Below are 22,194 nucleotides of genomic sequence, written 5' to 3' on the forward strand. Positions count from 1 at the left end.
CAGGCCGCAGCCCGCTCTACACCCTAACCCACAGGCCTACAAATCCCACAATGCCACTCGCGCGGGGAGCACTTCCTCTTCCGCAGAACAGTGCGCCTGCCCCTGCCGACGTGTTATTCCGGTGGCGGAGCGGTGGATGACCCCGTGCCTGGCAAAATGGTGAGGGGGTTGAGGGGCGTTCTGGACCGGTCTGGGAGGACCCCTTGGGGCCCGTTCCACACTCGGTTTCTCTCGCGAAGGCCTCAGACGCCCGAGATCCAGACAGCAGGAGGCTCCTGTATCCTCCGGCTTGGGCTTAGGGGCGGGAAGGGAAGCCCCTTGCCTGGGACTCGTTAGGCTGAGGTTTTCATCTCTTGACTTTTAAGGGGTGAGGCGTGTGAGGTGCATTTTTAATACCTTGAGCTTGTATCTCTGTTACCTGTGATTAAGCTGTTCTGTGTGGAAACTTCTTCCTCCTGTTGAACTCCTACTCATCCTACGAGGCCCAGGGCAGATGTTCAACCTTCTTGGGGGTGGACGGCCGACTTGGCCGCTCTCTCCTGGGAGCTCCCACAACCTCCGTACAGACTTCTTGCCACATGTCACGGACTTCTTTGTTATCTGCCACGCCTCCTAGTGACCACCGTCTGACGTGCCTCTAGCTCTGGGATGATGTCTATTCATCTTTGTATTCCCAGTGCCAAACACAGGGCCTGCAATTGGAGGCCCAATGAATGGCAGCGATTGTCTTTATCATTTTGGGGGGGAGGGGGGCCAGAAATGTTTACTGAATTGAATTCCAGTGTCTCCTAGAACAATGAGGTCAGTTTATTTCTCTAGAGTTGTTATGTTCTGGACATTAGGAGCGTTGGCTGGTGATTGACAATGGACATCAGCGTTTGTACAGAACTTTATCGTTTACAGCCCTCCTTCCCCAGCATTATCTCACAATCTTCCCCGTAAGCTTGGGAAGGAAACAAACACTTTTTTGAACGGCTGCTCTATGCCAAGAAGTGAGCTAGTTGCTTTGACGTTTGTCATCTTTCTTAAATCATACATCAGCTCTGTGAGTGGTGTTATTATAACTGTTTTACTGAGACTCGTGTTATTCAGTAGAGCCAGATTATTAACTGAGGTCTTTCCTCGTGGAGCCTGAGATTCCGTTAATAGCGAAGTGGGAAGAATACAGGTGTAGAAGTTGAGGTTGGGTCCCGGCCCAGGCTCTGAATTACAGCAGGATTCTGAGCTTGGTGTCTACAGACATGGGTCCGTAGAGTTTCTAAAATTACAGGCAAACTTTTTCTTGCTTGTGGTTTACCCTGGGCGGGGTCCATACTTTTTATCCCATTTTTTTCGTAGTCATCAGTGGTCTCAACAAATGTTAGGGACCACTGATGGATAGCCAATCAGTCATCTTCTGTGTCAGCCTCTGACTCTCGGCTGCCGTTCTTCTCTCATATTGAAAAAGCAAAAGTTCCACCTTTAGTTTAAGATACCATTGATATCATTTCCAAATGGAATTGCTTGATGTTGGTTCTGGAGGACTTCTTTATTTCCCAGGCTTAAACAGACCTTTTACAGTCCTAGAAGGAGGAGGCTCCTTGATGACCTCACACTCCCCGCGCCCTCCCCCCCCCCCCCCCCCAGATTGAAGTCCTGGGATTCTTTGATAGCTCTGATCTCATGTCCTCCCCAGGAGCTCGAGGCCATGAGCAGATACACCAGCCCCGTGAACCCTGCTGTCTTCCCTCATCTGACCGTGGTGCTGTTGGCAATTGGCATGTTCTTCACGGCCTGGTTCTTCGTGTATCCTTTTACTGAGCAGCCAGTGAGGCCAGAATTAGCAATGTGGGGAAACTGAGGGAGAAACGGTGCTGGGTATATGCACCCTGCCAGCTCTGCTCCGGTGTGGGGATAGGGGGAAGGAAAGGAAGTTGGAGAAAAGCTGTTGATGTCCAAGGTCAGGTGCTGGCCTTATTTCCCAAGTTCAGAGAAGCTCCGTTTGCTCTTCGGATTTCCAGGATAGTGAACAGAAGACCTGGCTGGGCGGGAGGTTGGGGAGAGGGGATCTGAAGTTGGAAAAGTGGCAGAAGAAGGATATGCTCAGGCGGCAAGAGAGCTGCGCAGACTAGTTGCAGTTCCACTGTCCGCTAGCTGTGTGACCTGGGGCAAGTGACCTAACCCCTCTGGGCCCGATTTTCTTCATGGCTGATTGAGAGCTGGTATGAAGCAACAGAGCCCAGGTCATCTCTCAGGCCCCACTTCCTGGCTACCCTGAGCCAGGCAAGCCTTCTGGAAGGCTCACTGTGTACCTTTTTCCTGGAGCTGCACTGGCCAGGCTTCCTGTCCTACCCAGTGCATCCTTTTGCTTCTCCTTAATCACCCTGTCAGTTATGAGGTTACCTCCACCAAATACACCCGGGATATCTACAAAGAGCTCCTCATCTCCTTGGTGGCCTCGCTCTTCATGGGTTTTGGAGTCCTCTTCCTGCTGCTCTGGGTTGGCATCTACGTATGAGCTCCCAAGGGTAAGAGCTGTGACAGGGTGGGCACCAGAGAAGTTTCCCACATCCCCATTAGCGGGGTCCTCAGTCCTGTGCGACACTTTGGTTAATGGTGACAGACTGCAGAGTGGAGAGGGACACCAGGCACGTGTGCCTCTCTCCCTGTCCCAAATGAGGATCTGTGCCCTGTGTTGTGATTCTAAGTTCTGCACACTGCCCAGGGCCTTGATCGGGCTTTGGGATATACTTTGTAGGGCTGTGGGCGCAGTCTTCCCATGTTAGACATTTGCCTCCTTACACATCATACACCGTTGACCTGGCGAGGCTTGCTTGGGAATGGATTAAAAGGGGGTCAGAATCTGGCTGCAAGGAGTACCATTGTGGTTAGTTTGAATGTTTTCAGTCATTAAAATAAATCTTGACTAAGTGATTAAAAAAAAAAAAACCCAAAACCCTTGGTGCAGATAATCCACCAAACAGGTCACTGAGAATTGGCTTTGGTGGCCCAGCTTCAGAGCTGTGGGCCTCCCCAGTGAGAAGAGGAGGTGGAAAGAAGGGTCATAGTCTCATTTTGATACCTCCTTCTCCTCTTTCAGGTTCCGCCAGGCGGCTTCACTGAATTCCTGCTTTTGTAAATTAATTTTTTTACTGTCGCTGAAAGTGTCCCACCCGCTGCTCCCAATAAAGGCAGATGTGTGACCGCCCCGTCTGGTGCCCATTCCGCAGAGGTGGGAGGGCAGTGGAGTTGTGCCAGGCCCCAGGTGCCTTCCCCGGTCCCACCCCTTCCTGTTTTTCTTCTGCCTTTCAGTTGGTTCCTGCTGCTGGGAAGCCCTGCTTTCTCTACCTGTGAGGGGTGAGGCGGGTATGCGAGGGGTGTCTGTCCTTGGAATTTAAAGCTCTGTGGATAGGAAGGGGCCGGGCCTATCCTTCTGCTGTTTTGAGAGCAGACTTCTCTGGAAACTCGCACCAATCAAGTCTGCCCTGAGCCAATCGCATCCTCTAAATATAGCCACCCTTCTGTGTGCTGGGGACCTTCCCAAGGCTCAGCTTGTCCCCAGAGGAGTTTTACCCTAGGATGGCTCCTTTAACCCGGGTGGGCCAGCGGTAGGTAGGTCCATGGGATGTGGCTAAGGGAGGGGGCTGCTGAGTCCTGTTCCCAAGCCTAGCGTGAAGCTAAGAAGGATAACGGGATACAATGCATCCATCTGGCCCAGGAACCCCAGAGACTCCAGCTGGTCTGAGCCCCACAGATGACTCCATCTCCTAGCACAACAGTCTCAAGAAGAGATGGGGAGGCGAGGTCAGATACAAAGCCATATTTTTACATTTATTTATATACGTATATTTACTTCGGAAGAAAAGGACAGGAGGAGGAAGAAAGCAGGCCCAGGGCTGCTTCCCTCTGCCCACTGCAGAGTCAGAGTTGGTACACGATAAATAGAGGAGTCAGCACTCAGGGATGGGGGCTGGGGGTTAACCGGGAGGGAGGGGCGCTCTATGCACATGCAGGCCTTTGTGGAGGGAGAGGATACGATACGGGCAGAGAGACTCGTGCATTGAGAGGCCCTATGTACAGCTTGAAGCTTGGGGGAGATTAGCCCAGTGGCTACAGGAATAAATGCCAAAGGGGAGAGAGGAAGGGAGGGTTGGCTGCTGGACCCCACGTAGGGAATGGAGCCAAGACTCCCACTTACCAGTGCCAGCCAGGCAGCTGTCAGCCTCCAGCAGGTGACCCACTCCCCTTCCCTGAAGCCCTTTTACCTTCATGGGCTTAAGGCAACTTTGGTCCGAGGTTGACCCCCCACCCACCCACCTCCCAAGCAGCTTGGAGCCCCAGCTTGGCCCCGATCCTTGCACTGAGGATCCCTCCCCAGGCATGGAAACAGCCAGCTGCTAACCAGACTGGGGCTATGCTGTGGCCAGAAGGGCTCCAGGGGGCAGTGGAGGGTCACTTTCCAGTTAAGGACTGAGGGGCCACAGTCCACGGACAGGCACCCTCACTAAGGAAGCCCAGAATCCTATTACAAAGGGTGGGGTTCACCAGTTTTAAGGCATTTCAGGAGGGTCGCCCCCCCGCCGCCCAGTGTGGGGGGATAGAGAACAGAATAGTCCTAAGTAAGGCCCGGGCCCCCTGCATGGTGTGGGGAGCCATGCAATTCCTATGTCAGAATGAGGGAGCGCAGCCACACTGGGGAGGGAGCTGGGAGGTGGGGTGTCCCTATCCCCCAATTCCCCTGAGGATAAGTGCTTTGAGACCCGTGGCCAAAGGGGGCCTGCGCCTCACAGGCTTCTCAAAGATTTCCATTCCCCACAGAAAGGTCTCCCACTCAGAGCTGAGAATGAGACGTCGGAGAGGGGTAAGGCCTGGTTCCCAAAGAGGTGGCAGAATACCGTGGGGCAGGGACGGCGATTCCCGTTCCCCTTACCGAACCCGTGTAGATGGACCTAAATGCTTCCCACACTCCTTCTGTGAGCCTGGCTTTGGCCTCAGAACGCTCCAGGCTCCCACTCCCACTAAGGACGGTTCCTGCAACACGGGCACTTGAGTTAAGACTTCGGTAACACAAGCCCACTGCTCCACCTCCAGGGGGAGAGGGCGGAGATGGAGTCTCCTGCCAGCCGTGGGCTAGTCGAGCCCAACGTGGGAGCCCTCGGTCTGGGGAGACAAGGTCGCCAGCAGACAAGAGAGGAGGGAGAAGCCAGAGTGGTGGTGGTCGGGAGTGAGATGTGTGTCTGAAGCCTCCCTGGGACAGACCAGAGCCAGGGCCCTATCTGGTGAAGTGTCTCCCGAGAGCTCTGTACTTCTCCAGCCTTTCCTTCTCCATCCTTCCACTCCTGCCCCGGCTTAAGTGCATTTTAGTAATTACTTCACTAATAACAGCAAAAGCTTGACTCCACGTACCAGCCAAGACCAGCCCGCCGCCTTGCAGGGATTCCCGCTCCTCTGCTCAGAGATAATGATGGGTCCCAGCTGTGACTATAAGCTCTGGAAGCTTCTAGGAGCCCAGGCCGTGGGGCTGCAACACTCATGTGGGGCGGGGGAGGCTCACGGGGAACTTCCCTTCCAGGATACTCCAGGTTCAAGCGTCCAAGGCTGACCGGGCCCCCTGGTCCCCCGCACTGGTTCAGCCAGGCACTAAGTATACGTAAGGCACATGGTCGGTCTTTCCAGCCCATCCAGGGCTGGCTTCAGTTGCCCTGGGAGCTCTCGGGAGCCAGTGATCCCAGGGAGAAGAGACCTCCTGGGCCACACTTAAAGCTTCAAAGTCCCAAGTCCAGCGTAACAGACCCCAAAAAGTCCACCACCTCGCCACCCCCCAGGGAGCAGCTTCGAGGGTAAGAGCTACATATTCTCTGCGGACTCACGGATCCAGCCAAGTCTTTTAGGGCTCCAGCCAAGTCAAAGGCAGCAGGTCCCCACTCCAGAAGAGGGGTGGCTCACAGTCTCAAGAGGGGAGAGTAGGCGGATAGGCTCTGGACAGTCACAGGCTTACCCTTGCCTCCAAGACCCCTGCAGCCAGTCCTCCAACCACCGGAGCTGGACAGACACAGAAGGACTGGTCCTGTCCCGGCCCCAGGAGGTCTCCCTGGCTCCCCATGCAGCGTGTGAGGGGCGACCAGCAGGAACAGCAACTCCAGTGTGAGGACTTCCAGTTTCCCCAGTCGTGTAGAGGGCCAAGCCCAGATCAGTCTCTCCAAGGGATGTGCCAGTGAACAGCAGAGAGCTGGCCGGGTGGCAGGCTCCAGGGTAACGCGGCCGCGTCCAATATGGAAGGGGCACACGGGGCCCCGGCCCGGCTGCGGTGCCGCCTCGGGGAAGGCAGCTCAATCACACAGGCGGTAGAAATGGAAGTAGTAGTCTGTGGCTGGCCGGGCCAGGGCCTCCGCACTGCAGTTGGCCTGACCCTGGGTGAGAGGGCAGCAGGAACAGGTGAGGTGGCTCTGGGGGCGTGGGGCAGGAAGCACTCCCCTGCCCCCCGCCACATTACCCGTCACCATGCCCCAAGTCTTGCCATGTGCTCCGGGAATCCCCATGTCCTTTTCCCAAGCCCCACGCTTGAGATGCAGGGGTCCGGACCTCTGGGGGCAGAGGGCATGCCTGTACTCACCAGGAGTGCCACCCGGAAGTGGTAGGTGAATTCTCGGAAAGACAGGATCGTTACTGGCCACTGGTGGGAGGTGCCCTGGAGAGGGGAGAGGGAGGGGTGAAGACAGCCCTGCGGCCCTATCCCGACCAGCAGCCCTGAGCATGGTCATTGCAGCCCTGGGCGCCAAGGCAAGTGTTACAGAGGCTGGAGTCAGAGCTGGGAAGAGAGAGGGGAGGCAGCACCCCTTTATGCAGACTCTGTGCGGGGCACCCGTAGGTCCACAGCAGCCCTCCCCTGGTTCCTGCCTCGTCGCTTGCTGCCTCCCCTCTGCATTATACTCCAGGCACAGCAAGGTATTTCACGAAGCCCATGCTCATTCCAACCCGAGAAGATGACGCCGCGTACAGATGAGGATGCTGAGCTATTGCTTGAAATCACAGGCACTGCGTGGCAGAGCGGGGACTGATACGGGTCCCCGCGCTGTTGTGCTCTCCCCCTTGCAGGGAGACTGAGGCTTGCCAGTGTTCCTGCTGAGGCTTTGGCATGGCCTCCCCATACGTGGAGTTGGGCTTGAGCTCCACATGGTGTGAGCAGCTGGCTGGGCTCGCCCCCTCCTTTCAGCCTCCGCCTGAGCCTCTTGGGAGGCTCCCCCCCCCCAGCCCCTCCTCAGGTTACTTTCTGCACATCTTTTCTCCCCAGCTAGGGAGTGCATTGTTCCAAGGCAAGGACTGGGTCCATCCCTGCCTCCCACTGTGTCCCCGAAGCTGGGCCCAGCACAGGGCCTGGGACAGAGAGACCCCAACACATTTTCGTTGAATCAACATAAATTGGTGAGGAGATATTCCCTTCGCTTGCACGGAGAGTCACAACTTTGGGTCCCCAAGGGGGTCACGTGGCCAGTGAGGAGCTGGACAAGGGAAGGGTCAGAGGCATTTGGCAGGCCTCCACAAGGTAGGGTGAGGGGTCTTCCGGACAGGAGGACTGAACCACACCGCTGCCCAGCCTGAGCTTGAGGACCGGGCTCCTGTTTCCCGGCTCCTAGCGGGACAGGCTGCTGCGTGTCCACCTCAGCCGGAAGGCCACACTCTCCCGGGCCTCCCCACCTCTGCACCTGCCCTTCTGCTCCTGTGACACTGGCCTCTTTTCTTTCTCCAGGCGACCCCAATGACCTCATGCTGCAGGTGTCATATTCATTAAACCTGACTTTCGGGGCGTCTCTTCTGACCCTGAGCACAGACAAGGTTAGCTCTCCCTGCCAAGGACCCGTAGAATACCCTCCCCATTGCCACCACTGCGTTCATCCCAGGTTAGTCCTGGGATGAACGCATTTTTAGAACTGTTTTCTTCCCTGGGGCTCTGGGCAGGGCAGGGCTGGGGGTGGGAGATGCTCTGCTCCTGAGGCCCACGGCCTAAAGTGTCCCTTGTGGAGATGCCATCCCTCTGCCTCCCAGCCCTTTCTCTTCACCTGTTTGGGGGCCCAGTTGTGCCAGGGACGGTGAAGCTCTGGGGCCTGCCTGGCCCACAGCTTCCCAGTTGCCTCCTACCTGGGTGTCCTGGTGGGTGTGCAGGCTCTGTGGGAAGCCCCCCTCCTCGCACGGCTCCTCCTTCGACGTCAGGCTGCACAGCGCCACAGACACGGGAGACGAAGAGCTGGGGGAAGGCCGATTAGCAGGGAAGTGGGGTTCCAAGTTCCTCAACCTGCCCTGCCCCCAGGCAGCCCTCCCTCGCCACCTCCCCTGCCCTGCCCAAACAAGCCACGAGTCCTCACACAGCTGGAAAATGAGCCCTACCGGTCAGGCCCTAGACCGCCGCCCTTTCCCATCTACCATCCCGCACGGCCTCCACACCCCTGCGCAACAGCAGTTTCTAGATGAGGAGCCCAGAGACCGCCAGGGTCACACAGCCAGAGCAAGGGATAAAGTCTGCATCCCTCCTCAGACCCCTTCCCTGAGCTGCCAAGGCCCCAAGCGGGCACTCACTTCATCTGCAGAGTCAGGCTGAGGTGTAGCGGGGTGCTGCTGCTGACAGGGATGCGGTAGGTGAAGTTTCCAGGCCTGCAGGGGCAAACGTGGCTCCTGAGACCAAGGCTACCCTGCTGGAGCCCCTTGCCTGGATACCCCAGCCCCCCGGTCTGTACTGGAGCCCATGGAAAGGGGCTGCCCCACCTTGGGGCAGGGTGGGGGAGGGGGACGGGAGGGGGACAAGACGGGGAGGACATCTGGGCCTCCGCTCTGCCTGGGCTCATGTCACCTGAGGGAATCTGTCCTTGGGGTGAAGGGAAGGAGCCAAGCCCACCTGCAGGCATCCCCTGGAGCGCAGTACTGGGAAGTGATGGGCATTGAAGTCTCCAGCACCTGGATGGAGGTCAGGGAGGGCACTGGGTCTGCAAGGAGAGAGGCTGTGGGGGGCAGGGAGGAAGTGACAAGGTGGGATACAAATAAGCAGCAGCCAAGTTGTTCCTTGCCAAGCTCGCATTCAGTCACTCACACCTTAGCATAAATAAGTTCCAGGTTATTCTTTCCAGACTCCCCCACAATGGGCAGGGTCATGCCACTCTTTTCCGTGGCAGCACTACAAAGAGCCACTTCCCATGAGCCTGAGGTCTGCCTCCTCGGCAGAACCCAAACCCCAGGAGCAGGGAAGGGTCTTCATGTCCTTTCCAGAGGCATACAGGAGCCCGCACGCAGCCCAAACACGTCTCTTCACGTTCAGTTCGGCGGCATGAAGTTGGTAGCCGGAAGTTAGCCGCGGTGGGAGTATTCACCACAGATCAGGACTCTTTCCCCAAGAGCCCAGTGTTAAACACCTCCCAGTGCCCCACTCATGAGGGCTTGTGGCCTTCTGTGGAGGAACCCCCGACAGATGGCGGGCTGGGCCGGTGGTTCTGAGGTGTGACATGGCAGGTGAGGGAGACAAGGCTTTCTTGGCCATCTACGGGCTGGCTGCTGCCTGACCCGCACCCACTCCCCCACAACCTAGGAAGGGGAAACTGGGTCCAGAACATCTGCTGGACCGGACACATTTTTGGCTTCGTGAGGCACAACCCAGGCACGCAAAGACCCCCACCCCTACCCCGCAGGATCCAGTACGCCCTTGGGTCACGGACAGATACCAGATAAAGAGAAGATGGAAGGTACCCTTCTCATTTCTCTTCTGGGCAAACTGAGGTCCTTCAGAGACTCAGCTCCAATGTCGCCTCCTCCAGGGAGGCCTTCCTGATCACCTCCCCACCTCAGCCTGGACGAAGTGCCCTCCCCAGTCACCAAGCTGCTAGCGCATCCCCTCAGTGCCCTGTCACGCTAGTACACTACTGTGTTCTCAGGTGTCTGAGCCATCTGGGGTCAGGGCATGTCTGTCTTCATCACCCCAGCACCCTGTACAGAGCCAGCCACAGAGCAGCGGCCCTGGAAATGGCTGGCCCGGTGAGCAGCCCCCCGGTGGGGTTTACCTATCACTTTGTACTTGAATCTCAGCAAGTCACAGTTTCAAAGCTTTTTTTTTTTTTTCTTTAAGCCACAAAAACCATCAAATGAAAGCTGATAAGGAGGCCCCTTTCCAAGAGCAGAACCACTGGGCTGAAGCCCGGGAGGCCCCTGGCCTCTGTAACGTCCAGGGCCCTGGCATCAGGCAGACGTGGGGTGGGATTCCAGGGCTGCTGCTGCCCCGCCACACGACCCGGCTCCGGTTTCCCCATCTGACCTATGGGATGATCTCTTCTTTGCAGGGATGCGTGAGCCCTGCATGAAGAGAGCTACATAGGCTCCTGGCCTGATGGCGGGACTTTGCAATGCCCAGCAAACGTCTGTGGACAGTCCTGCGCTGGGCCTTCTGCTGACTGGGCTGAGATGCGCCCAGGCCAGTGAGCCTTGCTGGCTGAGCTGAGATGGTGGGGAGTGAGGGGGGGAGTAGGGCAAGTACCTGGCTGGCTCCGGGCCCGAGTGGGCTGAGCAGGGCTCAGGCCAGGCTGGGGAACCCCTCGGCGGGTCCGGCCGTGGAGACCAAGGCTGGGGCTGTTCTTGGATTTGCCCTGCCCTCCAGGGAAGGGGACCACAGGGCTGGCCAGAGGCTCTGAGCTCTTTGGATGCTTGGAGTGGCCAATACCATTGGCTGACAGGCTCCACGACTTGGCTCTGATGTTGGTGACTGGCAGCAAAGCCATCTGGCTGGGGCCTGTGGGGAGAATGAGGGATAAGCTGAGAAGAGGGACCTGGCTGCCTCCTGTCTGGCTTTCTCCAGGACTTCACCAGACTCTGGGTGACCCCCATCTGTCTCTTTATCCCCTCAGAGAGACCCACCAACCTTTCTCCAGACCCTCATTCTGGGCTCCAGGATACCCTCCCCCCAATAAGTCTTTGGGGCCTTTCTCCGGACTCATATAAAATCCCTTCAGCGCAAACCCTGGAGCCGAGAGAGCCATACCTGAGCTGTTGGTGGAGGGGCTGGGACTGGGGCTGAGGCCGTGGCCAGGTTTAAAGCTGGGGCCAAGACTAGGAGCTGCGGTAGGGCTGGGAGTGGCCGAGGAGCAGCAGACGACCGGGCAAGGGTGGCTGGAGCAGAGGTCCAACGTGGGGATGACTGGCCCCGGGGCCGAGCTGGTTGGGCCAGTGGTAACTGAGGAAGCCAGAGGCTGTATGAGCCAGAGATGGGCAGCTGAGCCCCCTCCCAGAACACAGCTCCCTGCCCCCATCCCCACCCTCCAGACCCACTGCAGGCACGCACCCAGCAGCAGAGAGGGTGGTGTGCCTGGCACCCCAGTGGTCACGGGGGACTGTCGGAGCTGGGTGGTCCCGAAGCTCTGACTGGACCTGCTGGGGAGGGGTGGGCAGAGCTCAGAGGGACTGCAAGAGCCTGGACAGGGAGGCCTGGGAGTCCCAGAGAGGTGGACAGGGATGGCGGAAAAGAGGCAGGGAGCCAGGAGCCAGAGGTAAGGAGGGAGGGGGCTTGGTCCAGACACGTACCATGGGCACATGGCCTCGCTCCCCCCAGGGTGCTGGGGCCGGAGCAGGGCCAGAAGACAGGAAGTGGACACGGCAAAAGAGCTAAGGAGCGGCAGAGAGGAAAAAGAGGGGGACAGGTGCAGGGGAGGAGAGAGAAAAGACATGGTCAGAGAGAGCCCTGGAGCTGAGGTGAAAGTGGGCAGACAGAGCCCAGGGTCCCACCCTGGCCTTCCTTCCCCGCCGACTCCCCCCTTCCAACCTGGGCCCTTCAGATGCCCCCTGACTCGCAGAGGCCCAGCTACCTCAAGGAGCACTGAGTAGAAACGTTGGCTTCAGCGGGGACCATGGCTGCCCCTTCTCCAGGGAGACCTTCCCCACCCACCCCTGCAAGCCCCAGCAGGCTGAGAGCCAAGGCGCCGTCCCTATCAGAGAAGACAGCTTCCACGGCTCCCCTGCCCCCCGGCTGCCCACCAAACCCCTCCTGTCCTCGCAGCTTGGCCGGCAGCCAGGTCTCCAGGGACATACCCATCGGTTTCTACCAGGTCCTCCTCGGTGCGCAGGCTCAGCACATACAGTGTGGACATGGACACCACGCTGGGAGCCACAAAAAAGGGCCATGGTTAGAGCTGGAGCCATGGTCCTGGCCCTCTCCCTTGGGCAGGGTCTTTAGTCCTTGGCTCCAGGGGCTGGGCTCGGGAATGAGTGATGTCTCTCCACGGGTCTCCCCAGTCCCAGGGCCACAGGACAGAAAGAGGCAACCCTCTTCCCCCTCTGAGACCTCAGGCAGGTCTCATCTCCCAGCCACATCTTCCTCTTCCTCCAGGCCTGGCCCCAAGGGCAGCTCAAGTTCCCCAGCCAGCCACCCCTGGAGCCCAGGGCACAAGTCACCTGAAGGCCATGACCACCACCAGGGCGATGATGGTTCCCTGCAGAAAGCGCTGGCTGATGCAGGCCTGGTCTGGGACCACAGAAGATGGCTGAGGACCGAGAGGAAAAGGGGAAGAAGCAGAAAAGGCCCAGACTTAGGGAGCCCATGATGTCACTTGGTGTGGGCTCTGCTGTCGGTGGGGGTGCTAAGGCCTATGATTCCTACAGTGGGGGGTGGGGGCTGGGGAGAGGAAGGGAGAGGAAGGAGAAACGGGGCCAGAGAGCCCGAGCTGGGAGAAGGGAGGAGCCCTCGCAGTTGGCAAGCCTGGAGAGGGAGGGCCCAGCCCAACCTGCCTCCCACCTGCACCCAGCCTCACCTTGCTGGCCACCTTGGGGGGCCTCTTCTTGTGGGGGACACTGCCCGCTCGGCTGAACTGGCTCCCCGCATGGCTGCAGCAAGAGGGCCAGGGTCAGAGGTGCCTCTGGGAAGGGGGTGTCCCCCTGCCTGGCCCACGCCCGCACCTGAAGGCGCCCGAGCTGCCGGTGGACTTGAGGCTGTCCAGCCGCCGCAGTCTGGCCAGCCTGTGGCTCCAGCGCTCCAGCTCGTCAATGCGCGTCTCCAGGTTGTCGGTGAGCTTGCACAGCTCCTTCACGGCCCCCACGTTCTCCATGAAGATGCGCTCCTGCCGCGGGCCACGGGCGAGGTCAGCCCCCCGGGAGCCCTGGGCAATGGGGCGGGGGGTGGTGCCCTCCACGCTTCCTTACCCAGGCCAGTCCCAGCGCCCCCACCTCCCCGTGCCTGCCTCCAAGCGGCACCCCCACCTCTGCCCCGTTGCTTGGGCCATCTGGCCCACCAGAACTGCGCTTCCCACCCCTAACCCCCGTCAGAACACTGTCTCTCGGAGGTGCCGGCCTCTCCAATCTCGTGAACGTGGGGTCTCAGGCTTCGGCTCCTCACTATTCAGCCTAGGCGAAAGCACAGGACTTCATCCTCACCATAAGCCACACTTAAGTTTTGCAACAGCCACCTGAGAAGCTCTGGGCAGTGACTATCTTTAGCCTCCTTTCCAAGGGGAGGAAAATAACGCCCCACGGAGCTTCCTCTTGCTGTGGACCACACAGAGTGCCCCCAGTCCCCGGGCCCTGGAATGCGACCCTCTTCCGTGAGGGGTGGGGAGGGGGCTCTGGACACACAGTGAGAAAAGACCGGGCTGCCCTCACCGGCTCCACTGTGCGGGAGTTGAACGAAGCAGGAGTTAACCGCCCTCCAGCTGGCCCACCCCTGCCCTTGGGCTCCTGGGATCCTCCCACCCCCACACACCTTGTTCACCACCAAGAAGTTCTCGATGGTTTTCCCATTGGCAAAGACGACGTCTCCAGTGTCCTTTACGGCCTCCGGCAGGATCTCCTTCACTTCCTGAGCGATGACACCTGGGGGGTTTGGGGGGGTAGGGTGGAGAACACCCACAGAACCAGCATGTAAGGAGGGGGCCCAGTTTGAGGAGGGCCAAATTCTAGGGGCCAGAGATTTGGGACCCAAGGTGCTCTGGAGCAGGGGGCCCCATTCCCCGGCTCTGGTGTGGGGTTCCCCGGACTGGAGCAAGGGTGGACTCCTGGGAGGAAGGATCCCAGTGGAAGTGGACAGAGATAAAGGCAGGATTCACCGAAGGAGCTCAGGATCCCGGGACCAGGATTCTGAAACTTCTGGTGTCAAGGAGGGTAGCCACCCAGCCCGGCGGGGGGGGGGGGGGAGGCCCGATTTTCCAAGGGCTGAGGGCCGGGTTTCTAGAGGGCGGGATTCCCTGGGCAGGAATTCCAGGGAGTCAGGGGGAGGAGTTCCTGGGAGTGGGGTCTCCAGTGGGCTGGGATAGGGGGCGGGGTGACTGGGGACCGAGGTTACTGGGTCCTGGACCCCAGCCCCAGTCCACGCAGGCCGGTCCCTACCTGTCTCTGGCGCCGTGGCCTCGATGCCCGCCGTGGCGGCGAACTCCGGCTTGTATCTGTAGTGCACCAGCCGCATGCGCGAGATCCTCTTCAGCTGCTCCGTGGTGTCCACCTGCGCGGGAACCAGGACCGAGACTGAACCCCTCCCCAGCCAAGGTGGGCCCCGGAGCTCAAGATGGAGGCAGCTCGGGCTCCGCTATGTAGCGGAGACCTTGCAGCACCAGGGTCCAGTGACGCAGAAATCTAGGGCCTGCCTCCCTCACCAACTAACCCTGCCGTCCTGCCCTTCCACCAGGCCCGGCCCCTCCACGGGCCCCACCCCCACAAGCCATCGGCCCCTCCCGCAGCTCTCCCTGCCCCACGGTCCTGCCCCTCGTCCACAGCCCCGCCCCCACCTCCTGCACGTGCTCCTTGGCCCGCAGGTCCGACGGGTGCATGAGAGAGCCCATGACCTTGACGTTGCCGTGCACGACCAGCGCCTCATCAGGCCTGTCGGTGTTGATGCCCACGCGGCCATGGTGGAAGACAGTGTCGGGCACCTGCGCCCGCTGCCACAGCACGTCGCTGTCACTCTCAAACTGGCCAGGGTTGGAGGCCTACCACAAGTTGGGGGTGGGGTTGGATCAGTCCCAGGGGACGAGGGACCTGCAGTGACCCGGCAAAAGGGGAAACCGTGCAGCCACCCCTCTACCTCCAGGCCAGGATCCTCACCCCACCTCGCCCAAATTAAATTGCCCCTTGCACTGTGGCACCTTTCAGTCCCTTGCAGGATCTCAGAAGGCTACCCAGGCCTTGTCCACCTCCCCCCTTGTGAAGGAGACACTGTGGCTCAGAGGGTGGGAACTTGCCCAAAGTCACCCAGCTAGGGCCCAGCAGGATCAGCACTCTAGCTCCCGACTCCCCAGAGCCCCAGTATTTTTCCTGGCTGCTGCTTTTCCCAGCTCTTGATCCCCTGGGAGGAAGGAGCCCTCACCCTCACGATGATGCGTTCTGAGATCTGGGCAGCCAGCGTGTAGTTCTGGTTCTGTGCGTGGGCCTGGAGGGCCACCACCAGCATGAAGTACCTGGGGTGCACAGGGGTTTAGAGGCACCCAAGGTCCTGCCCCACCTGCCCCCATCCCAGGTCTGGGGTACAGTGCCCAAGCTCCCAGCACCCCCCGCGGGAAGAGGGCATTAACACCTTAAGTCTCCACTAGGGGCAGAAACTCCCCAGGGCCCACTGCTAGGACCCCAGGGAGCTGCTAAGTCCATTAGCCGTAGGTGTGAGGCTCAGGTGTCTCTTCTGTACAATGTGTCAGTGTGTGGGACACTGCGACAACGGGCGGTGTCTTCCTGCCCCTCCTGCTCAGACCTGGAGGGCCTGGCCAGGCCGGGGCGCAGCCCGCTCACCTCTGGTCGGGGTTGGGTTTGCCCTTCTTGCGCATGTTGTTGGCAGTGGTCTCGCTGAAGTGCAGGCGCCCCACGGTCACCTTCGTGACCTGCTCAGGGGGCAGGTTGACCCTGCAGACGAGTGGCGGGGACTCAGGAGGCGGGGAGGGGGCTTCAAAGAGCCAGGCCCACAGTCAGGAATGTGTAGAAGGCAGGTACCGTGGCCCCCTGGGCTCCCAGGCCAGCTCCAGGATTGGCCTGCCCAGCTAGAACCACCGCCCAACCCCCAAGGTCAGACACTCACGTGACAGGGTTAAAGGGTCGCTTGCTCCGGTCCGACTGGGACTGCTCGATGTTGATCGACTGGTTCAGGGCCTCCAGCTGAGAGAGAAGCCGAGGCCGGTGACCCATCAGGGCCAGGGTCCCTGCCTGGTTCTGCCTCCCTTTAGCCGCTCAGCCCAGGCCTGGCCCAGCCGGCGCTCCCCCGTAAGTTGAGGCATGGCCCTCCCCTCAGTGAGGGCACAGACAGTCACACGGCTCTCCCAGCTCCGCACGCACCCACTCACGCCTTCCACGGACACACGGCCCCCACCTCCACACACGTTCCCCAAGCCGACCTCCATAAACACCCGCTCCCACCCAAACCCGCGCACTCCCCAGACCCTCTCCCACACCCACATCCCTGCAGCCCCTCCATGAGTGACGGCTGAGCTGCACCAAGGCCAGACCCGGCCTGGATCCCTGCCCTGAAGGAAACAGGCAGCTGTGTGCCCCCAGGGAGCTCACGGGCTCCAAATCAACCACTCCTGGGGGAGGGGCGCTAGAGAGACCCCAGGGAAGGAGCCTCAGGACAGTTGTCCCCAAGGACTAAGGACTGCAGCAGAGGGAACGGAAAGGCCAAGGAGCGGTCTGCCAGGAGAGGAGGGGTGGAATGGGCATTCTCCGTGTGTCCCAGAGAAGGGGAGCTGCCTCAGCAGAGCAGGGGCTGTGAATGGGCACAACAGGTCTGGGGCACAAGCTATGGCAGGGCCGCAGGGAAGGGCTGGTCCCAAAGGCCTTTGTGGGCTAAGCTCAGAAGTCAGGGCTTTGCTGGGAAGGCAGCAGGAGCTCTGGAAGAATGGCAAGTGTCAGGGGTGCCTGGGTGGCTCAGTGGGTTAAATAAAGCCTCTGCCTTCAGCTCCGGTCATGATCCCGGGGTCTGGGCTGGGGGTGTAGCCTTGGGGTCACTGGGCAGAGAAGGAATCAGGAAGCACAGCTGGGAAGGGGGCTTTGCTTTGGGGTCTTTCAACTCCCCAAGGACTCCTGGTTCCCCTCCACTCCCCTCCCATCCTTGCTGAGCCCCCAAACCTGCCTTCACTCCGTGCAGTTTCAGGTAGAAGCAGTCAAGGGGCTTGAGGCCTTCGGGCGTCTTGACGTACTTGGGCTCGCCCAGCAGGCCGATGTACACCGTGACCTGGAAGTGGTTCTTCTTCTGGCACACAAACGCGTCATCGCCCACAGAGAAGTTGAAGCCCTTGTCGGCGTCTACGCGGTAGGTGAGCATGGGCCTAGGGGCAGGGGAGGGTACTCGCCAGAGGCTCCCCCGGCCAAAGCCAGGCCTGGAATGTCCCTCTCCAGTGTCTGCCTTCCGAAACGGTTTCCTATCCGGTAGCCACCCCCCGGATCCTCAGACCACGCATGGGGCTGCCCCCCACCTCTCAGAAGTGGAAACTGAGTCCCCGGAAGGATCTGAGCTCAGGTCTGCCAACTCTTGGGCCAATATTCTTTCCTCTGTGTGGCTGGGCCCAGCCCACCCTGGTGATGGGGCACATGGGGCGACACCCCTGAGGCCCACCCAAGGGCAGTGGACTCCTGAGGAGGGGGCTTCGCAGCCCCTCATCACACTTGGCTCCTTCCCAGAGTGCTGCCTGAAGCCCCCTCCCTCGCAGGAGACCGGGGTGAGAGGGGCTGCGTCTGCAGAGCTTCAAGGGCCTGACAGCTGGTTGCCATGGAAACGGTGGGACCAGGCGCCGGCTCGGCACTGGCCCAGCCCCAGCCCACTGGCTTGCTCAAGCCCCCGAAATCCTCGTCCTGACTTCTCCAGCTGCCCAGGTGGGGAGAGGGGCGCTCTGGGCAGCGCAGACTCAGCCTCGGTCTACCCATCTGTCGCCGGGCAAGGATTCCAAGCATGGATTCTCTGGGGGGGACCTCCGGGTGGCAGGAGAGGGGGCAACTATTGGCCCATCCTCACCCAGGTCCCTAGGCACAAGCAGTGCTCCCGATGCCCGGGGTCCCCCGGAAGGAAGACGGGCAGAGAACGAGTCCAAACCCGGGGGAAGAGGATTGGGGGCCTGGCTAACATCTGCAGAAGGCCTGGGGCTCCACCCACCTGCCGGCCCCGGGGGAACACCCAGGAAGTACACTGGGGCCCCCAGCTGCCAGCTTCCTGGCCTTAGGGCCTGAGATGGCAGGGCTGGCCTGAAAAGCGTGGTGGGAAGAGTGGGGGGATCCTCCCCAGGCCATAAGGGTGGGATCCCCGAAGACCTCTCCCCCCCAATCCGGACAGGATCTCAAGGGAGCCTTCAACCACGACAGCAGCTGGATCCCCCACCCAGCCCCAAGGGCTTCTGGCTTCTTGCCCTCACAGCCTGGGGCACCCAGCTCCAGGAGGCTGCTCTCAGCCACCCTGCCCTGGCCTGGCAGTGTCCAGAGAGCCTCGCCCTCACCCCCACCGGACCTCTGCAGCAGTGAGGGGAGTGGTCCCACAGTGCTGCTGGCCTGGTCCCAGGAAGCCGAATCCAACATGGGTGGGTGCAGAGGGAGAGCTCGGAATGCCCGCCCTAACAGCCTGTCCTCCCCCACCCGCTCCACCCTCTGTCCCAGGGAGGGGGCTGCTGGGAGGGCTCTGCCAACACAGCTTCCTGCTACCTTCCTGGAATGCAGAAGGAGTGGGGGAGGAGGAGCCAGAAAACACCCATCCACCCGCTTCTCCCTCCCTAGGCTCCCACTGGCCCCTCCCTGACAGACACCACCTCCTTAAGGAGGCCTTGGGTAGGCCCACAAGTCCGGAACCCCGAGGGCCTGTCCTAGTTCTGCCCTGAGCCTGCTGCCCTCCTGTAACCGGGGCCCATGTGGTGCCCAGTGTGCTCCCAGGCTCTGTCTGGGGCCTTGACGCTGGGGGGCGGGGGGTGTGGCATGCCCCTGATGTGGCGGCAGGAGGGGGGTGCGGGCCACTCACAGCTCCTTGTAGTTTGCGTCGTACAGCGTGGCCCACTTGTTCTGCTGGTGCGGTTGCCACTTGATGGACTGGTAATTGGGGTCCAGGTAGGAGCCACTGAGGCTATCACTGTCCTGCAGGAGACCTGGAGGGAGGGAGCGACCACGTGGGCCCTGCGCCCCACGCCCCCACTGCAAGGGGAGCTGGCCCGCTGTGAGCTCCGGCAGGCCAGGCACATACCTGGTGAAGGTGCCCCTGGCGGGTGCCAAGGCGGTGTCTGGACCCGGGCGATGCTAAGGGGCAAGGAGCCGGGCCCCGGTGAGAGGGGGCCCTGGGGAGGCCAGGGTGGGGATGGGGCTCGAGCTGGGTGTGGGGGCAGCGTCGCTGCGGTCCCGGGCTCCTGTTTGATCATTCCATTCAGCATCTGGGCATTGAGGGTGTTGGAAGGTGATTCGGAGTGCTTCCTCTTCTTGGAGGGGTGTGCGGGGAGTCTGGGGGTGACACAGAGGCCATGGGGGGCTGGCTCGTTCCTGAGCCCCTTCCCCTCCTCCGGGCAGTAGCCCCCTTCCCCTCTTCACCCCATTTCAGCAAGATATGCCCAATCCAGAGGACACCCCTCCAGAAAAGGCCCTGGGCTTTACCTCCTCAGGGCTCCCCCATCGCTCTGTAAGGCCATTCCCTGCTTCTGTGACTCCTCTCCAGCCCCCGGATCATGGGACCAGGAGGGCAGAAGCCACACCTGACTTGTCTGTGTGTCCCCATCAGGCCCGCTGTGGGCCTGGTGCACAGAGTCCCCGATAGTCTGTGGAATGAACAAGCCGGTCCCTTCCCTGGGGTGTCATCCTCAGGGCCACCCTTGAGAGTGGGGACTCCACAGAGAGCAGCCTCCGAGGCTGGAAACAAGCCCCACGGGGCGCGGGCTGCCAAAGCTGGGAAGGAGAGTTTCTTGGGGAAGAGGCTGTGGAGTCTTGTCCTGAACTAAACCTTCCATGACATCTGGATGTGTCAAACAAACAGATAAAAGGACAATTCCACTGTTTGGGGTCAGAGCTGGAGCCCCCGACTCCCTGAGAAGGTTGGAAAGTCACTGGTGTCTGGGGAAAGGCACAGCCCGAGGTTCGTCCCGGCTCTGTCCCATCCTAGTTCCATGCCCCTGACAAGCATTTCCTCCCCTTGGGAGTCTCAGTTTACCTATCAGGGCAATGGGGGTGGCCATGCTCGCCAAATAAGGTCGTCAGAAGCACATGGCCACAGCTACAGAGCTGTTGAGTGGGCACCTCCATAGGCACACGCTTACCCCCATCTCGTGGGGGCAGAGCTCACCCCAGACCCCAGCACCATCTCTGCCCCGCCCGGGCCCCCACCCCCCAAACCCACCTGCCCCGGGCTTACTCAGCTCCGTGCTGCTGCAGCAGCTGGTGTAGCATCTGGGACTGCTGAGTGTGGTGCAGATCGCTGGGCACGAGCCCCTGCCCCATGGCAGCATAGGAGGGCATCGGGGGCTCAGCCTTCATGTACAGGTCCCGCGGCAGGACGGGGTAGTGAGGTGGGGGGGGGCGGGGGCGGCGGGGGGCCTGGGAGGTGGGCCGGAGGCGGAGGCGGGTGCTCCAGGCGAGGAGGCACACCCACGTGGCACAGGGTCTCAGGGGTTATGGTGCGCAGGAGATGGGAGTCTGCAGGAGAGATGGTGGAGGGTGGGCATCAGAGACCTACGTCACTCAGGTCCCTGGGCACAGGGTTTCCCACCTTCTCCTGAGACCAGCCCCACAAGGGAGGCGGGCTAGGCAGCCTGAGGCTGGCCACTAGAGGCCCCGGCAGGGAGACAAGCCCCTGTCCAGGGGCGGGATGGGCAGCTTTAGCTTCTGCCCTCTCCACCCCCCCACCCCGCCCCTGGCCATCCTAACTGGCTCCTTCCCCCCAAGCCTGGCTGCCCAGCGTCTTCCCCTGGCCCCTCTCAGTCCCGATCCTCCTCTGGGCCTCAGGAAGGAGTCTCAGGGGGACCCCAGCACAGTCCGGCGGCAGCCCTCCTCCATCCGGCAGCCCCTCTAGCAGGCTCCCAGGGGCCAGCCCCCCAGCTCCCTTTGTTCCCCAGGAGGCATTCCAGAAATGTTTTTGGTAAGATAAACAGAACTCTTGACCCCTTTCTGGGCTGTGGGGAGACAGGCTGCTGCCCGAGATCCTTCTGCTTTTGGCCACCTGGGGGCCGCAGCACCCCTGGCACCCTCCCCCACCAGGGGAGGTGGGCCCAGGAGGTCAGCCAGGCCTGCACTCAGGCTGCACCCACGGCCTTCCCCAGCCGTCCACTTACCGCCGAAGGGTGCGTCCATGATGGCGCAGGCAGGCAGGCGGGTGGCATCGCCAGCAGGGACAGGTTCTCAGAGGCCCGGCCAGGCCCCCCACCCGCCAGTGGGGAGACAATAGCCAGCGCCGGGGAGTATTTGACCAGCGATAATCTGGGCCTGTTGGGCGGCCGCTGGCCCCCTCCCTCCCTCGCTCCCTCCCTCCCCGATAAGGCCGCCCCAACCACTTGCCCAAACCCCAGGGGGGGAGGGCGGTGCCCGCTGGACTCACCATTCACCTGCTGGGGGGAGTAGGCCTCAGAACCCGAGTCTGGGGGAGAATCCGGCAGTGTGCTGCAGGGGGAGGAGGGCGCCGTTGGGCAGGCAGCTCGTCTGAGGGGCCGGGTCCCCGAGACCCCAGACACTGCAGGCCTGAGGTTCCCCTCACTGCCCACCCCAAAGGGAATTTTTCTGCGCGAGCCATCTTAGGGTGCCAAGCAGGGTCTGGGGCAGGGTCTTTGGGCTCCTGACCTGTATCCCCTCAGACCTCCCGGGCACTTGGGGACCAGGAAGCAGTGTCCCTGATGATGGAACAGGATTCAAGGACACAAGGACGGCACAGGGATTCAAGGAGCAGGGTCAGGCCCGCTGCTCCCTTCCCAGACCCACTGAAGCCCCACTTTCTGGAAACTCTAGGGGAGAGCTCTCTGGGGCTCTAAGGGACTGGGCCGCCCCCCCAGGGGCAGGTACAGGCTGGGCAGGGAGCTAGCCTCACCAGGTCTGGGTGTATTTTTTTCTTGCAGGTTATCAGCGGTTCAGGCGAAAGAAAAACTCAACCATGAGAGATTAACACCCTGCGTTCGCCCGGTGAGGGGAGGCTGTGGCCCGGCGGGGACCCAGCTCTCTGGCTGTCCTGGTCGCACGTCTGGAGAGACTGCCCACCTCCATGCCCAGGCACCGACACACCCCTGGACTGATTCCAGGGCCCTCAGGCCCCCCTGGATGAGCCACTGGCCCAACCCCTCGGGCTGT

The 22,194-nt window shown here is 60.9% G+C and overlaps 2 protein-coding genes across 2 annotated transcripts in view; one reads left to right on the forward strand and one right to left on the reverse strand.

Moving 5' to 3' along the window:
- The first annotated feature begins 34 nt into the window (after window positions 1-34).
- On the forward strand, window positions 35-3,184 carry TMEM258 (transmembrane protein 258). The gene is made up of 4 exons (XM_046017846.1): window positions 35-159; window positions 1,676-1,785; window positions 2,371-2,507; window positions 3,080-3,184. The coding sequence occupies exons 1-3, from the start codon at window positions 157-159 to the stop codon at window positions 2,495-2,497; spliced, it is 240 nt and encodes a 79-aa protein (XP_045873802.1). The 5' UTR covers window positions 35-156; the 3' UTR covers window positions 2,498-2,507; window positions 3,080-3,184.
- A 607-nt stretch (window positions 3,185-3,791) lies between these two features.
- The window catches only part of MYRF (myelin regulatory factor), a 32,632-nt gene continuing 14,229 nt past the window's right edge, over window positions 3,792-22,194 (reverse strand). Inside the window, 25 exon segments of the mRNA XM_046016425.1 lie at window positions 3,792-6,389; window positions 6,593-6,667; window positions 8,116-8,221; window positions 8,551-8,625; window positions 8,867-8,969; window positions 10,490-10,741; window positions 10,991-11,182; window positions 11,291-11,376; window positions 11,530-11,610; window positions 12,034-12,102; window positions 12,397-12,485; window positions 12,753-12,825; window positions 12,898-13,058; window positions 13,697-13,806; window positions 14,320-14,431; window positions 14,715-14,915; window positions 15,293-15,383; window positions 15,709-15,819; window positions 15,992-16,068; window positions 17,039-17,234; window positions 18,905-19,028; window positions 19,124-19,374; window positions 20,276-20,439; window positions 20,441-20,556; window positions 21,455-21,516. Of these exon segments, the coding sequence (XP_045872381.1) occupies window positions 6,309-6,389; window positions 6,593-6,667; window positions 8,116-8,221; window positions 8,551-8,625; window positions 8,867-8,969; window positions 10,490-10,741; window positions 10,991-11,182; window positions 11,291-11,376; window positions 11,530-11,610; window positions 12,034-12,102; window positions 12,397-12,485; window positions 12,753-12,825; window positions 12,898-13,058; window positions 13,697-13,806; window positions 14,320-14,431; window positions 14,715-14,915; window positions 15,293-15,383; window positions 15,709-15,819; window positions 15,992-16,068; window positions 17,039-17,234; window positions 18,905-19,028; window positions 19,124-19,374; window positions 20,276-20,439; window positions 20,441-20,556; window positions 21,455-21,516 (3,058 nt within the window). The 3' untranslated portion in view covers window positions 3,792-6,308.

Source organism: Meles meles, chromosome 8 (assembly GCF_922984935.1).
Source record: "Meles meles chromosome 8, mMelMel3.1 paternal haplotype, whole genome shotgun sequence".
NCBI classification, from domain to species: domain Eukaryota; kingdom Metazoa; phylum Chordata; class Mammalia; order Carnivora; family Mustelidae; genus Meles; species Meles meles.